This window comes from Onychomys torridus, chromosome X, assembly GCF_903995425.1.
Source record: "Onychomys torridus chromosome X, mOncTor1.1, whole genome shotgun sequence".
NCBI lineage: Eukaryota > Metazoa > Chordata > Mammalia > Rodentia > Cricetidae > Onychomys > Onychomys torridus.
The window spans coordinates 60870869-60887835 of record NC_050466.1 but is presented as its reverse complement, the minus strand read 5'-3'; the positions used below and the strand labels follow the sequence as shown (position 1 = coordinate 60887835).

Genomic DNA, 16967 nt, shown 5'->3' with positions numbered 1-16967 from the left:
GTTCTGCCTGCATGTATGTCTGCAGGCCAGAAGAAGGCACTAGATCTCATTACAGATGGTTGTGAGCCACCATGTGGTTGCTGGGAATTGAACTCAGGACTTCAGGAAAAGCAGGCAGTGTTGTTAACCACTGAACCACCTCTCCAGCCCTTATGTTAATGGGAGAGAGAGAGGGAGAGGGAGAGGGAGAGGGAGAGGGAGAGAGGGAGAGGGAGAGGGAGAGGGAGAGGGAGAGGGAGAGGGGAGTTAGAGTTAGTTTCTGTCACAGCCTCCAGGTGTAAGTGAAAGGACATCTTGGGGGAGTTAGCTCTCTCCTTCAAACATGTAGGAACTGAACTCAAGTCTCAGGTTTGTATGGTAAGTGTCAAATCACTGAGCCATCTTACCCCTCCCCCATTTGTTTTATTTTTAGTTTTGTTTCTGTGTGTTGGTGTGTGCAGATGCCAGGTGCAAGTGCCTTAAGGGGCTAGAGGAGTGGACTTCTTCTAGAGCTGGAGTTCCAGGTGGTTGTGAGCTGCTTGTCTGATGTGGGTGCTGGGAACTGAACTTGAGTCTTATGCAAGAGCAGTAAGTACTTTTAACCACTGAGTCATCTCTCTGGTCCTCTATATTTTAAAATTTGAGACAGGGTCTTGATATGTATCCCCAGCTGGACTAGAACTTGCTATGTATAGCCAGATGACCTTGAACTTGCCTTTCTCTGACTCCCAAGTGCTAGGATGACCGATGTGAGCCACCCAGCCTGGCTTTCCTTTGAAACCTTGCCCTTTGGTATCGCAGCCTCTGCTGCTAAACTCACCTGTGCTTTTGGTCTCTTCAGGCCCTCTTCCTTTCTCTCTGCCCAGTCTGTGTACTCTAGGACTCGACCTTGGGCCCCCACTACAATTATATTCTTTTTTGTTTGTTTTTGTTTTTTTGAGACAGGGTTTCTCTGGTGTTTTGGTGCCTGTCCTGGATCTCGATTTGTAGACCAGGCTGGCCTGGACCTCACAGAGATCCGACTGGCTCTGCCTCCCAAGTGCTGGGATTAAAGGCGTGCGCCACCACCTCCTGGCACAATTATATTCTTTAAAGAGGCTCCCACTTGTCCTACTTGACGTCACCAGCAAACTGGTTTTAGCGGTCATCTATATTTATATATATTATAACTGGACATCAGTACACAATTGCCTTTCTAAACTCCACTAGGTCTTCAAGTAATATTTGTCTAAGTTGTGAATCTTGTTTTATCCTGGTTATTCAAAAATTTCTTGATCATTTGGGAGGCAAGCGGAGGAGAGTGCTTTAAGTTTGAGACCATCCTGGCCTTCTACACATAGAGCTCCAGGTCAGCCAGGGTGACATATTGGACCTCTTTCTATTCCTAAGGTCTCACATAACCCAGGCTGACCTCGAATTTACTAAGTACCCAAGGAGGTTCTTGAACTTATGATCCTCTTGTTTCTATTTTTCATTGCTGCGATTGATGCTGTGATCTTGTATTTGCTAGGCAAGCACTCTACCAAATGAGCTACATCTCCAGCCCTAGCCTGTCTCAAAAACCAGAAGAGGAACTAGCCAACAAAACCCCAAAGGAACAACAAAAACAACCGAAGAAACAACACTTACATGGGTTCCCTAAAATTTCAGCTCCCTTCAAATTTGTGTATAGTTAGATCCTTTCTTTTTCAGTTGTTTGCTCCCTTTCTTCACCTGAAACAACCTCTGGCGTCCTTTGCCACACTTATCTTTTAAACACTCCCCCCTCGTCACTTTGGAAGCCTTCTCTCCCACTTTCCTCTGCTCCTCCTCTCTCCCTAACTTCGTGCTAAGGAAGTTCATTTACCAATGGACATGTAGATGGGCGGTGAGCCCCTAGGCAAGAATTCTGCTTTGTTTTTCTCCTTTCTCAGCTTTTGGCTCCTGGACTGCTCTCTGGTGGGACGTTCTGGCATTTGTGGTGAGTGAAGTTGGCGGGAGAGCTAGGGGCTCTGCTTGCCAGGTTCTGAGCTGTCCAGAAGTCTTAGTGGTTGGGCTGAAGCTAGCTCACCACAGGAGGGAGGGAGGGGCAGGCCCAGGCTGAGCGTGGCCTGGGGCCAAGGGCGACTAGAGCGGAGGGTGATGGGAGTTGCCTGTGCCGTAGGAAACACTTTTTAGGCGCTTGTTTTGTACTATCGCTGGAACCCACCGCTGCAACACCCCCAATTTCACAACCAGCGTGAGTCAGCTCAGCCGGCTGCAGGACCGCGAGGGGAAGGTGGGTGAGGAGGGCTTCTCAGTTCCTGGGGCGGGCAGGACCCAGTGGTGACTAGAGCACCCTAGATGAGGTCCCTGCTCCCGCAGGACAGGTGAGCGCCAGGCCCAGCTGGCCGCTGGGTGGAGCTGCTTGAGCCACACTCCAGGGCGCCCTCGCCACTACACAGGTAACTCCCTTCTTGGGCCTCCCCCGAAACCCCTCGGGCCTCCGTGCCCAGACCACCATATTTCCTCCGGGGCCATTTCGGCCCTGCTGGGAGCATACTTGGGGCCTGGATGCTTTTGTCCCCTTCCCGCTGGAGCCCACGCCCGGCCCACAGCCATTCGCTTCTCGCCCATAGTGCTGGAGAAAACCTTGGCGATCGAGCAGGCCTTTGGGACTCGGGGACACCCACTTGCGCCTAGTGCCGCTGTCGCCTGTCCCCTGGCAGTAGCTGGTGACTTGGGGTCCAAATCGGCGTGTCCCTGGGGTGTGTCTCTCCTCACAGGATTCTACACCCCCAAGCCCTACTTCTCCCTGCTTTGTGGATCCCCGAGATGGCGTTGGCGGAAGCGAAACCGCCTGCAGGGATGATTCGGTTTTTGAGTAGGCTTTCTATATCAGCTCACAGGTTAAACAACAACCCTTTTAGGCTGGCCTCAGCATACTGAGCACTACCGCCTGGGGGGAGGCTGACTTGTACTTTAAGCTCAAGAAATTTTCCACTTCACCTCAGGTCTGTGGGATTTAACTAGACTTAGACGTTTCCACCAATCCACAAAGGTCCTTAGTACCCCCTTTCTAGTCAGTTCATTTCCCTACCCACCTTCTTGCACTGTTCTGATGATCATCGTCGTGGCTTAGTTTTTCCAGTCACAAACGTCGTAAAACGGGCTTATCCAGTAAGTACTTTTTTTGTGTGTCTGATTTACATTACTTTAAAAATGAACATCATTAGAAAGATGTCTCTTGGTGTTTCCGTTGCTGTAGGCCTGCACAGTGGAATGGCAAGTTGGAAATGAGATGTGCTTTAATAATGTGCTTGTTTTTCCCCCAAGGCTTAGTACAAAGCTGGTGACATGTAGCTCACAAGTAAATTGTTGCATCCATTACAACGTTTCTCTTTTCTTTAAGACAGGGTCTTATGTAGATCAAGTTGGCCTCAAACTCATCCTCCAGCCTCCACACCCCAAGTGCTTAGATTACAGGCCTGCACCAGCACTCGAAACAAATGATTATAATTTTGAACTCACTAGGTTAAAAAAATATTGCAAGACTTCTGGGAGGTGACTCCTAGCACTCCCATGCATGAGTCTGACGCAGGAGGACAGTGAGGTGGAGGCTAGCCTGGACTACAGAGTGAGATTCTCTCATCTCAGAAATCTAACAACAACATTATTATTAAGGGATGCTGAGGCAGTAGGATACTTGTCTATGGTTTGTAGGAAATCCTGGGTTTGATTACAGCACTACGTAAACCAGGGATGGTGGTCATCCATGGCTCTAGTTTGAGTTCAAGGCCAGACTAGGCTACTAAAAATGGAAAAGATATATTTATTGTTAATGACATCTCTTTGTTCCTCTGTTTTTTTTTCCCCCTGAGACAGGGTTTCTCTGTGTAGCTTTGGAACTTGTCCTGGAACTTGTTCTATAGCCCAGGCTGGCTGGCCTCGAATTCACAGAGATCCACCTGCCTCTGCCTCCTGGGAGCTGAGATTATAGGTGTGTGCCACCACTGCCCGGCTCCTCTTACTTTGTTTTAATTAAAATATTTATTACATTATTTGTGGTGTATGTATGTGTGTGTGACTGCATGTGTGTGTGTGCGCGCGCACGCGCAAATGTGGATGTTCCTCCTACAGTCTTAAATTTTCTCCCCAAACTTATTTGCTCAGGAAAGGTAGAAAGGATTAGGATAGGTATGTAACTCAGTAGGTAGGATATTTGCCTAGCATACACATGAAGCCCTGCGTTCAGTCCCCAGCACTGCATAAAACTGTAAAAACCAGGTGTAGGGCTAGTGAAATGGCTCAAGCTAGTTAAAAGTGCTTTCGAGGGGGCTGGAGAGATGGCTCAGTGGTTAAGCACACTGACTGTTCTTCCAGAGGTCCCAGGTTCAATTCCCAGCACCCACATGGCAGCTCACACTTATCTGTAACTCCAGTTCCAGGGCTTCTGACACCCTCACACGGACATACATGCAGGCAAAACATTAAAAAAAAAAGTGCTTTCAAAGCAAGCCTTGAGGACCTGATTTCAATTCCCAGAACTAATGCAAAAAAGCTGAATGCTCAGTGGCAGAATGCTTGCCTAGTATGTGTGAGACCTTGCATTCAATCCTCAGGACTGAAAAAAATCTGCAAAAGAAAATCTGTAATAATGTTTTTTTGCTGGGTGTGGTGGCATAGACCATGCCTCAAAACAAAGTGAAAGGTGAGAACTAACTTCTGAAAGTTGTCCTCTGATCTCACTATGTAGGACTTTCAGAGCTTTCGAAAACATGAGGATGTGAGTTTGATCCCCAGAACCCATATAAAAAGTCTGAGCATAGTGATACATGTCTGTAATTCCAATTCTGAGGAGATGGAGATAGGAAGATCTCTGGGGCTTACTGGCCAGCCAGCCTAACCTAATAGGTGAGCGAGAGACCCATGTCTCAAAGAAGACACATTTGAAGTTGTCCCCTGTTCTTGATATGCATCCCCACAGACAGGAATACATGAGTGTGCACACAGAAGCACATGCAAAAAATGGAGTGGGGGAGATGGTGTTTTTTTTTCTTTTTGAGACAGGGTTTCTCTGTAACTCTGAAGCTTGTCCTGGAACTTGCTCTGTAGACCAGGCTGGCCTCAAACTCATGGACATCCACTTGTCTCTGTCCCCCGAGTGCTGGTATTAAAGGCCTGCACCACCACTGCCCAGCATGGGATATGGTGTTTTTAATATATAGAAAACTAACAATTGTCTACAATTCACTAAATATACTAGTATGGTCGTTTATTTTTGACAAATTGGAAAATGGACAATTAAGATTTTCTTCTTCTTTTTTTTTTTTTTAATTTGTTTGTTTGTTTCAAGACAGGGTTTCTCTGAGTAACAGTTCTGGCTGTCCTGGAAATCACTCTGTAGACCAGGCTGGTCTTGAATTCACAGAGATCCACCTGCCTCTGCCTCACATGTGCTGGGATTCAAGATTTTCTTCTTAACTTGAAAAAGCATAGATGAGACAGGCACTGTTATATTAACTTTATATACCCCCCCCCATGCAACAAAGTTATTTCTTTTCTTTTTAGACAGTCTTGTGTAGTTCATGCTAGTCCTCCTGCCTCAACCAACCAAATGCTGGGGTTACAGGCATGCATCCTGCCTATCTGATATGAGAGCTCATTTCTTTTTTAGGGTCAAATAATATTCCAAACTATTGATACTTTTATTCCACTTTCCAGATAATAAAACAGGCTAAGAAAGTGTAATTGCGTTGCCTACATACAATTGGCACAGCTTGGAAACATTTCCCGGTGCTTCTACATCTTAGGGAAATGTCGTTTGTCATGACAAAGCTAGGTATAGGTCAGAGTTGAAATGGATGGAAAGTCAAGGGAACGAAGGCAGCTGCTTTCCTTGTAGGAAATAGCCTTAGCTTTCTGTCTAGTGGCGAGCATAAAAACCACAAAATCAAGGGAGGGTAGAAGTTGGCAAATATGAATAAAGTATAAGAGCTGGAGAGGTGGCTTAGTAGTTAAGAACACTGGCTGCTCTTCCACAGCACCCAGGTTCAGTTCCCAGCACCCACATGGCAGCTCACAGCTGTCTGTAACTCCAGTGCCAGGCATTTGCAGGCACCAGACATGCAATTGATGTATACATATACATGTAGGTGGAATAAACATATGTGAAAAATAAAAATTTTAAAAAGGAACAAAAGTATAACATACATGTGTATGAAAATGTCACAACAAAACCCATTACTTTGTATGATAACTGAAAACATAGAGCCTACAAAATAATACTTTGTCTGCAGTCCCAGAATGTGGGAAGTGGAAGCAGGAAGGTTAGGAGATCAAGGCCAGCCTTAGCTACACAGGGAATTGGAGGCCAGCTTGGGCTGCAGGAGACCATGTCCTAAAAGCAACAGGAGCAGCAGCAGCAACAGCAGCAAGTCCGCCAGCCCCACCCAAGCAGCAAACTGGATGTGGTGGTGTGCATTTGTAATTCCAGCACTCAGGAAATGGATACAGGAGGATCATGAGTTCCAGGATAGTTTAAGATAGATAGGGAAGCCCTTTCTCAAAGAAAAAATCAAAAACCAAAAAAACTTGTTTCAATAGTTTTGAGCATTTAAAATGCTATGTGCTTTTGGAATTATAGATTGATATGCTCTCTACTGACTTGAGAGAATGTTTCTACTCTGTGACCCTTTAATTTCTTTTTCTTAGGATTTTTTTTAACTTTATATGAGACACTGTAGCCAGTGTTAGTTTAGTGTCTCAGTAATCCTCCTGCATCAGTAATCTACCATGCTTTCCTTGGACTCTCGTTTATTTATATACTTTTTGGTTTTGTTTCAGGCAGTCTTGCTGTATAGCCTTGGCCTGTTACTCCCTGTGTAGCCATGTTAACCTCAAACTCTTGGCAGTCCTGCCTTGGCCTCTTGAGTTAGTTAGTTGGTTTGTTTCTTTTTTCCTTCTTTGAGACAGGGTCTCACTGTGTAGCCATGACTGGCCTGGGACTTGCTATGTAGACCAGATTGGCTTTGAGTTTATGGAGATCTGTCTTTGCCTCCCAAGTGCTGGAACTAGAGGAGTGAGTCACCATACTAGCTAACTATGTTGTTGAGACTGGGGCTTACTCTATAGCACAGTTTGGCTTGGAACTCATTATGTAGCCTGGGCTGTGTTTGAACTCAGAACTGTCTTCCTGCCTCAGTCTCCTGAGTACTGGGATCATAGGCATTGGCTACCTTACCCATTTTTTTTTTCAGATCTGATACATTTTTTTTTTCCAAGACAGGATTTCTCTGTGTGTACCCCTGGCTGTCCTGGAACTCATTCTGTAGACCAGGCTAGCCTAGGACTCACAGGGATCCTTCTGCCTCTGCCTCTTAAGTGCTGAGATTAAAGAGCCACTATCTCCTGGCTCAAATATGATTCTTAATTCTTTTTTTTTTTTTTGGATTTTTTGAGACAGGGTTTCTCTGTGTAGCTTTGCGCCTGTCCTGGATCTCGCTCTGTAGACCAGGCTGGCCTCGAACTCACAGAGATCCGCCTGGCTCTGCCTCCAGAGTGCTGGGATTAAAGGCGTGTGCCACCACTGCCTGACAGATTCTTAATTCTTTTTTTTTTTTTTTTTTTGAGCTGAGGATCAAAAGCTCTACCACTAAACTAAATCCCCAACCACAGATTCTTAATTCTTAATTTGGTTGTTTCTCAGATTTCATCTGGGTATTGGCAGCCACACACTCGCTCGCCAATGAAGTATATCCTGGTTACTGGTGGAGTCATCTCAGGCATTGGTAAAGGGATCATCGCCAGCAGCATTGGGACCATTCTCAAGTCATGTGGTCTCCGAGTTACTGCCATCAAAATCGACCCCTATATTAACATCGATGCCGGGACTTTCTCACCTTATGAACATGGTATGAAAAGGAATCTTTTCCTTTTAAAGTGCTAAAGTAATCTGCAGTGGTTTCTTGTATGTGTTTACATTTTTATTTTTGTGCATATGTGTCTGTATATGCCATGTGTATACAGGTGCCTACAGAGGCTGGAAGAGAAAGGTCCCCTGGAGCTGGAGTTACAGGTGGATGTGAGCTACCTGCCATGGGTGCTCTGGGACCTGAACTCTGGTTCTCTGCAAGAGCGACAAATCCTCTTAACTGCTGAGCCATCTCTCCATCTTCTTGTCTTGTGTTTTGGGTAATCTCTCTATTATAGGCTTCCAGAAGTAGTCTTGCTGGATCATACCTTAGAAATGTTTGAAAGTTCTTAAGGCTATTGATTCATTCAATTTGAAAATTAAGTGTGTTTCCCAAACTCTTGATACATAATGTGTGTGTGCACGTGCATGTACAAGTGCAGTGTCACAAGTTCTGGGATTATAGGTATGAGTTTCCTTGCCTGACTGAAAAATAATCTGTTGGAAGTAAGTTTTAATTTCTACATTGCCTTTTGATCATAGGTGAAGTGTTTGTTTTAAACGATGGCGGAGAAGTTGATTTGGACCTTGGGAATTATGAAAGATTCTTGGACATTAATCTTTATAAAGACAACAACATCACCACTGGGAAGATATATCAGCATGTGATCAATAAAGAGAGGCGTGGTGATTACCTGGGGAAGACTGTTCAAGGTATTTTACTGCATAACATTATGGAACCTGTATGCTAAGCATCATTTAGAGGACACTATATATTTAACAGAAACGAGAAGGTTGTGGGCCCTAAAATCTCTGCTTTCTTTTCTTTTTCACTCAGAAATGTAAAGATTGCCGCCCTCCAATATTCCTGAATATATCTTCATCAGTTTTTGTTATTAGATAATATTTTTAATTTTTTTTCTGAGACAGGGTTTCTCTGTGTTGGCTGTTATAGAACTCACTCTGTAGACTGGATCTCACAGAGGTCCGCCTGCCTCTGCCTCCCAAGTGCTGGGATGAAAGGTGTGTGCCACCACCGCTTGGCATATAATATTTTTAATTTTAATTTTAATTTTCTTTTTCTGAGACAGGGTCTCAGGTAGCCTAGGCTGGCCTTTAACTTGCTATGTAGCCAGGGATGACCTTGAATGTGATGATCCTCCAGCCTCTACTTTAAGTGCTGGGATTATAGGAATGTACTACCACAGCAGTTTATGTAGTGTTATGGATCAGACCCAGTACTTTGTGCAGGCTAGGCAAGGACTCTAACTGAGCTATATCCCCAGGTCCTGATATTATTTATTTTTTTGTTGGTTTTGAGACAGAGTCTCCTGTGTGAGGATCTGGCTTGCCTGGAACTTGCTATGTAGACCACGCTGGCTTTGAACCCACAGAGATCCACCTACCTCTGTGTATTAGTCACTTTTCTTTCTTTCTTTCATTTTATTTTTTGAATAGCATAGATTCTTCCTGATCAAATGGAGGATCTCTAAAAAATGATTTATTTATTTTTATTTTATCTGTATTGGTGTTTTGCCTGCATGTGTGTCCATGTGAGGGTGTTGGATCCTCTGGAACTAGAGTTACAGATGGTAGTGAGTTGCCATGTGGGTGCTGGGAATTGAACTCAGGTCCTCTGGAAGAAGAGCTGGTGTTCTTAAGCTGCTTAGCCATCTTTCCAGCCCCCATTAGTCACTTTTCTATTGCTGTGAGAAAACACTGACGAAGGCACCTTATAGAGTAACTTATTTGGGCTTATGGTTCCAGGGGGATAAGAGTCCATTGCCATCACACATTGTGGGGGACACATAGCAGCAGGTAGGCATGGCTGCTGGACTAGCAAGCTGAGAGCTCACACCTTCAACAACAAGCAAGAAGCACAGAGAGCATAGGGAATGGTGTGAGGCTTTTAAACTCTCAAAGCCCACTTCCAGTGACATGCTTCCTCCAACAAGGCTGCACTTCTTAAGTACCACTAGCTAGGGACTGTGTATTCAAATGCCCAAGACTATGGGGAACATTCCATTCAAATCAGCACACTCTGTTTTTCTGAGTGCTGGGATTAAAGGTATGCGCCACCACTGCCCGGCTTTTTTTTTTTTTTTTTTTTAAGACTTTTCATACAGTAGTATGGACTGGACTGGACTGGAACTTACTTTGGCTGGCTTTAAACTCATGGCAATCATTTTGCCTCAGTCTCCTGAGTGCTGGCTTATACCTGGTCTTGTTGCTATTATTTTATTACAATTATTTTTATTTTGTATGTATATGCATATGTGTCTTTGTGGATGCTTGCATGCCATAGTGCACATGTGAAAGTCAGGGACAACTGCAGGAGTTGTTTCTCTTATTCCATCAAGTGGGGTCTGGGAATTGAACTCTGGTCTTCAGTATTATTGGCAATCACCCTTACCCACTATGTCATCTCATCAATAATTATTATTGTTTTAAACTATTAAGTTCATGAACTGCATGCACACTTGTAATCCCAGCATTTGAGAGGTGGAGACAGAAAGAGTAGGTGTTCAGAGTCATCTTTATCTACAGAGCAGGTTGTAGGCCAGCCTGAGCCATATGAGCCCTTGCCTTAAAAAGAAACCATCAGGGGCTGGAGAGATTGTTTAGGAGTTCAGAGCACTTGTTTTAGCAGAGGACCCTAGTTTGGTTCCCAGTACCCATAGGGTGAATAACAACTGTGTATATCTCCAGTTCCTGAGTATCCACTGTCCTCCTCTACCTTCTGAAGGCACCAGGCATGATGGACATACATGTATGCAAGCAAAACAGCCATACACATAAAATAAGTAAATTTAAAAAAGAAAACAATTAAATTTCTGGTGTTTTTGGCTGGGCATGGTGGTGCAGAAAGATAAAGCATGTACAGTCTGGTGTACATAGCAAATTTCAGGCCACTCATGACTACACAGGGAGACCCTGTTTCAAAAACAAACCAAAACAAAATCAAAAAACAAGTTTTTTAAAATGGTAATTTATTACAGAAGCCATAGAAAACTAAAATAATACCCATGGCTTTTGATATCTCTGTGCTAGAACCTTGGTGAGTGGGTGGGCTTCACCCTTGAATTGGACCTCTCCACTCACTGCTGTTATCCCGAGGGTACTTATCCTGTACAGCTGCTGGCTATCCTTCCCTTGGATTCTAGCATCTGGCTTACCCAGAAGCCTTTCTTGCCCAGTTCTCAGATGGTATGGTAGGTAGTTCCTAAGGTTTTTTTTTTAATGATTTATTTTTATTTATATATATATGTGTTTGTGTACATGTATGCCACGTGTGTGAGTGCCCTTGGAAGCCAGAATAGGGTGTTGGAATCCCTGGAGCTAGAATTACAGGCAGTTATAAGCCTATGGATGTGGGTGCTAGGAAGTGAACTCAGGTCCTCTGGAAAAGCAGCAAGCAGTCCTAACTGCTGAGCCACCTCTCCAGACTGGGAAGTTTTCCCGTCCACAGCAGTGATAACACTTCTTTCTGCTTCTTGTTCTCTCTCGGCATCTGGTCTGCTTCAAGATCAACAGCTTATCATGGCAATGAGTAGCCTTAAACGCCTCAGTCCATGCTGGTTCCAGTGATGGAGACAATAGCGTAAGATCTCCAGCTGGTCTCATTTGCCTGCTTGCTTTCCAGTCATATGGGAGGTCCATCTGCTGCTTTTCTCATGAACATGAAGAAACCTGCTATGTTGTTTATTTCTTCTTTCTGCAGTTGTCCCTCATATTACTGATGCTATCCAGGAGTGGGTCATGAATCAAGCCAAGGTGTCCGTGGACATTAATAAGGAAGATCCCCAGATATGCGTTATTGAGGCAAGCATGGAACTTTTCTTCATAAGTTACTGTCTGCTGGGGCTTTAAGCATCCAGTTTTCATTTCCTCTCCCCTCCTGGGTATTGTAAACTAGGTTGGGGGCTGGGGTTCCAGCAGGGAACAACAGAGATGGTCAAAGTCAGTTATTGAACTGTTATTGAACATTGAACATTCTATTGGGGTGAGTATGCAGTGGTCTGTGTGTGCAGACAGGTGAGTAACATAGTCAATATTGGGGTTGGAGCCTGGAATGGACAGTTTCTTCTGTCCCTGAGGAGCCTATAGCCCCAGTGTCCATACCAATGTAGTGTATTCTTTTATTTATTTGACAACAGAATCTTTGGTAGCCCAGGCTGGCCTTGAATTTGATATATAGCCAATAAAGCCTTTGAACTCCTGATCCTCTGCCAAGTGCCAAGATTACAGGCATGTGCCATTCTTCCTGGTTTATGTCATGCTGGGCATGGGATCCAGGGCTTCATGTGTGCTAGGCATGTATGCTACCAACTGAGCTTCATTCCTATCCTGGAATATGTTTTAATTTCTAGTATCAGAGAAACATTCGCAAAGTGCTGTGAAAAGTAGAGATTGGGTTGGGAAAGTCAGATAGTGGAGGTGGGAGTTGATATCAACCATTTCAAGAAAGCCGCATTTGAACTTGCCTTGTTGACTGCCCTGACTTTTCTTTCATTCCCGTATGTCTATATAATGTAGTGTTTTTATAAACTGTTTTCTACCTGGGTGTTTCTTCCTTCCTGGTTTATACCAAGGAAGTGCTTCCTCTTAAAAATGAAAATGTGTGTGTGTGTCCCGTATGTGTCCTAGTACTCATGTGGAGGTCAGAGGACAACCTTGAGTGTGGGTCCTCAGCTTTCACTTCTATCTTGTTTGAGACAGGGTCTCTATTGCTCACTGCTTTGTATACCAGGCTAGCTGGCCTGTGAGCTTCTGATTATCCTCCTGCCTCCACATTCCATATCTTGATAGGCCCACACTCCAATTATGTCTGGTTTTCATGTGAGTTCTGGGGGGTCTGAACTCAGGTTGTCAAGGCTTGCACAGTAAGTACTTTGCCACTGAGCCATCTCCTTAGCCCCAGGGTTTCCTTTTAAAAAATATTTTTAAAAGACAATCTCATATACCCCTGGCCTCAAACTCCACTACATAGCCAAGAATGACCTTGAATTTTGGAACCTTCTGTCTCTACCTTCAGACTCTGCCAACTGAGCTGCATCCTTAGTCCCCTTTCTAAATTTTTTATTCTTATTTTGTGAATCAGTGAATACTGCTTAGAAAGTATGGGTGAGTTAAGAAAAAGAAGCTAGGCATAGTGGCGCACACCTTTAATCTCAGCACTCAGGAGGCAGAGGCTGGCAGATCTCTGTGAGTTCGGGGCCATCATGATCTATGGTAGAGAGTTTCGGGCCAGCCAAGGCTATATGGTAAGACTGTCTAAAAACAGTAACAACACAAAGCACAGGTGAGGGATTACGTAAAGAAGGCTGGATGACATCAAAACCTTCCCACCTAGTAATGGAAGATGACCTCATGGAAGCTGCGTCATGGAGTCCTCCCTTGCAGTTAACTTTTCACTTCTTTTTTGTCCAAACACTAATGTATGTTTGGCCCATAACTCCCAGCAGTCCTTGTGCCTCAGCTTCCCAAGTGCTAGAATTATAGTAGTATGCCACCACTTCTGACTGTGTAATAGTTTAACTTGTGAGTTGGACATAGTACAAGATTGAGAATAACAAACTAGAACAAATAGAACAATAAATTGTAATGTAGGTTATTTAAAGCTTATGGATTATCCATTTTGGAGTTTTAAGAAAGGACTATCTCAAGGGAACTTCCAAATGGGTTGGGAGGCTGCAGTACCACATTAGACCACACGAGGGCAGGAACGGATAAGATTTAAAGTCTTAGTCACCTTTCCTCACGTTCCATTGACGACTATAGGATCCCTGTTGGAAAGCACAAGAGCAGCTGTACTCCAGAGACTGGGGAAGGAGTTTGAGGCTAGCCTGGGTTACATATGGAGTCCCAGTCCAGTCTTAGCTATGGAGTCACAAAACTCGCCACGCCCCCAAACACATGAATAAGCTGGGGGGGGTGGTGGTACAGGCCTTTAATCCCAGTACTTAGGAGCACTCAGGAGCAGAGGCGGGTGGTTCTCTGTGAGTTCGAGGCCAGCTTGATCTTCAGAGTAAGTTCTAGGACATATAGGGCTACACAAAGAAACTCTGTCTCAAAAACAAAACAAAGTGAAAAAACACTCTAACAAACAAAAAATAAAACAGATGGGAGCTGGGGCATATAGCTCAGCAGTAGAGTACTTGTTAACATATATGAAACCATGGATTATGTCCCCAGCTACACAAAAATGCAAAGGACAAAACCCTTTAAGACATTCCCATAAGGTTTGGTTTAAGTACAGTCTTTTTTTCTTTTCTCCCACCCAGACAGGAACATGCTATTTATCCTTGACTGGCCTGGAACTGGTATATTGACCTTGAACTCACAGAGATCCACCTGCCTCATCAGCCTCTATCCTGAGCACTGAGATTAAAAGTGATAGCCTCCATGCCTGGTCTGTCTTTTAAATCTGACTTATTTTTTGTGTGCTTCTGTGATGTATGTGTGTACACATGTGCATACACATGTGTGCATATGTATTCAAATACCTGTGGAAGCCAGGGGTCAACATTGGTTATCTTCCTCAGTTGCTCACCACCTTATTGTTGGAGACAGGGTCTCACAGAACCTGTAGCTCATTGATTTGGCTAGACTTGCTGCTGCAAGCTCCAGGGTTCTGCCTGTCTCCACCTCCACCTTCTGGGGTGGGGTTACAGGCACTCACTGCTGTGCACAGCTTTTTACAAATTATTGACTGAGCCACTGACCCTGCTTGTGTTTATTGAGACAGTTTCTCCATGTATTTCAAGCTAAACTTGAAGTTAGTATGTAATCCAGATTGACTTTGAATTTACAGCAATTTTCCAGCCTCATTCAGCCTCCTAAGCGCTGCTGAGATTACATATGTCTTCCTCCTGCTGCTGCTGCTGCCGCGATTGCCGCTTCTTCTTCCTCCTTCTCTTGTCCCTTCTCTCCTCCTATCCCTCCCTCCTTCCCTCCCTCCCTCTCTTCCTTCCTTCCTCTTCTTTCTTCACATGGTTTTCCTGTGTAACAGCTCTGGCTGTCCTGGAACTCACTCTGTAGCCCAGGCTGGCCTCGAACTCACAGAGCTCTGCCTGCCTCTGCCTCCCCAGTGCTGGGATTAAAGGCGTGCGCCACCGCCGCCCAGCATCACTATTTCAATCAGCTGAACCATCTAAGCAGAAACAGGTGGCTATCAATCTTTCTCATCACAGGATTTGAGTATTTTATTCCAACTAGGACCATTGGTAGAAATAGTCTTACCTTTCTCTTCTGTGGTCCCTGTTTTGGATAATTCTTTTCATTACATTCATTTTTTTATTGTGAATTTTTTCTTTTATACTTATTTACTGTGTGTGTGCGCGCACGCGCGCAGACATGTGTCACAGTGTGCATGCCTGTGTAGGTCAGATGGAAAGTTGTGAGAGTAAGTTCTCTTTACCTTATAAGGTCCCAGGGTCCCTTAAACATAGGTCCTCAGGCTTGGTGGCAAGTGTCTTTACCCACTGAGCCATCTTGCCAGCCCTTGGAACTTTCTACCTAAGTGTGAGTTCTGTGTCCCTCCCTCGCTCCGTTTTTAATTATTTTAAAGTTTATTTTTATGTGTGTGGGTGGTTTCCCTGTGTGTATGTGTGTGCCATGCCTATGGACATGGTGCATTCTCCAGGGACAGAAGAGAGCAACCTCTAGAACTGCAGTTACAGACAGCTGTCAGCTGCCATGTGGGTGCTGCCAGTTAAACTCAGGGCCTCCGGAAAAGCAGCCAGTGCTTTTAATCACCGAGGCATCTCTCCATCCTCTCTGTCTCTTCTTTGAGACTGAGTCTCACTATAGCCCAAGTTGGCCTAGAACTCACTATTTAACCCAGGCAGGCCTCGAACTCAAGATAGTCCTTCTGCCTCACCTTCTTTTTGTCACCATGCCTGGATTTTTTTTTTTTTTTTTTGAGATCAGATATATATTCCAGGCTAGTCTTGAACCCCGCATCACGAGACCCCCGAGCAAGACCACCACAGAGCCGGTAGCCAATGCAAAACACACAGAGGTTTATTGATAACCAGCAAGCCTGGGCTTGGTCCGTGTCCAACATCGGACACAGCCGGTGGAGGAGGATGGCCCTGAGCTCTCAGGGTGAGGGGATTTTAAAGGGAAAAACCGCAAGCAGGGTGGGACAAGCCTTTGCGTCATATGATTGGGTGAGGGTATGTAACCTTTGAATTTACTGGTTGGGGGTTACAGTTATCATTTTTGGGAAGGCCTGGACAAGTCCCAGGCTCTGTCCTTGAGCTGCCATGGAGGCTGGCTGGCCTAGCATGTACTGACTGTGGGGGCTGACTCAATGGCCCAGGATCTGTCCTTGACTCATGCATGTAGCTCTAAGCTGGTGAGGGGTCCCAGACAGTAAACAATTGACTGAACCTTGAGCAGTCAGAGTACATGCAGATAGGGAGCTACTGCAAGGACTGTGTCTTTTGTTCATGGCCTTCCCAGAAACTGCTCCTCAAGTCTCAGGAAACTGCAACTGAGGCCTGATCTCTGAGAGAAGACTGAGCAGCCTGTTATGGGATCTGCTTGGTCCTTTCATACTCCTGCCTCAGTTTCCCCAGTGCTGCGATTACAGATGTGTCTTACCAGACCAGGATTTTTTATTAATAGTTTTATTAAAGTTTAATATCATAAAATTTCATTTATTTTAAGTGTATAATTTAATGATTTTAACATTTATAGACTTATGTTCTTGTGAAAGTATTAAACTTCAGTTCTTATCCTCAGTCTATTAAAATTATGTCTAAAGCTAGGGATGGTGGCACACACCTCTAAAACTAGCTCTCAGGAGGCAGAGGCAGGCAGATCTCTGAGTTACAGGCCAGCCTGGTTTATAGAGTGAAGAGTTCCAGGATAGCCAGAGCTATACAAAGAAACCCTGTCTTGAAAAATAAAAATAAAACAAAACAAAATTATTTCTAAATTAGGTGTGGTGGCTCATGTTACATGTTCAAGGCCAGCCTGGGCTATGTAGAAGTCCAGGCCACCCTGGGCTACAGTATGAAACTCTCCCAAAAAGTTTACTTAATTTAGCTGGTCATTGTGGTACATGCCTTTAATTCCAGCACTTGGGAGGCAGAGGTAGGCAGATCTC

The 16967-nt window shown here is 44.6% G+C and overlaps 1 protein-coding gene across 5 annotated transcripts in view; it reads left to right on the top strand.

Moving 5' to 3' along the window:
* Nucleotides 1–1818: 1818 nt before the first annotated feature.
* Nucleotides 1819–16967, top strand: part of Ctps2 (CTP synthase 2) — a 111353-nt gene continuing 96204 nt past the window's right edge. Inside the window, exons 1-5 of one of the 5 annotated variants that reach the window (XM_036175119.1) lie at nucleotides 2323–2402; nucleotides 3080–3117; nucleotides 7646–7850; nucleotides 8393–8563; nucleotides 11571–11671. In XM_036175119.1, the coding sequence (XP_036031012.1) occupies nucleotides 7685–7850; nucleotides 8393–8563; nucleotides 11571–11671 (438 nt within the window). In that variant the 5' untranslated portion in view covers nucleotides 2323–2402; nucleotides 3080–3117; nucleotides 7646–7684. The other 4 variants (XM_036175117.1, XM_036175121.1, XM_036175118.1 and 1 more) reach the window with 4 other exon arrangements.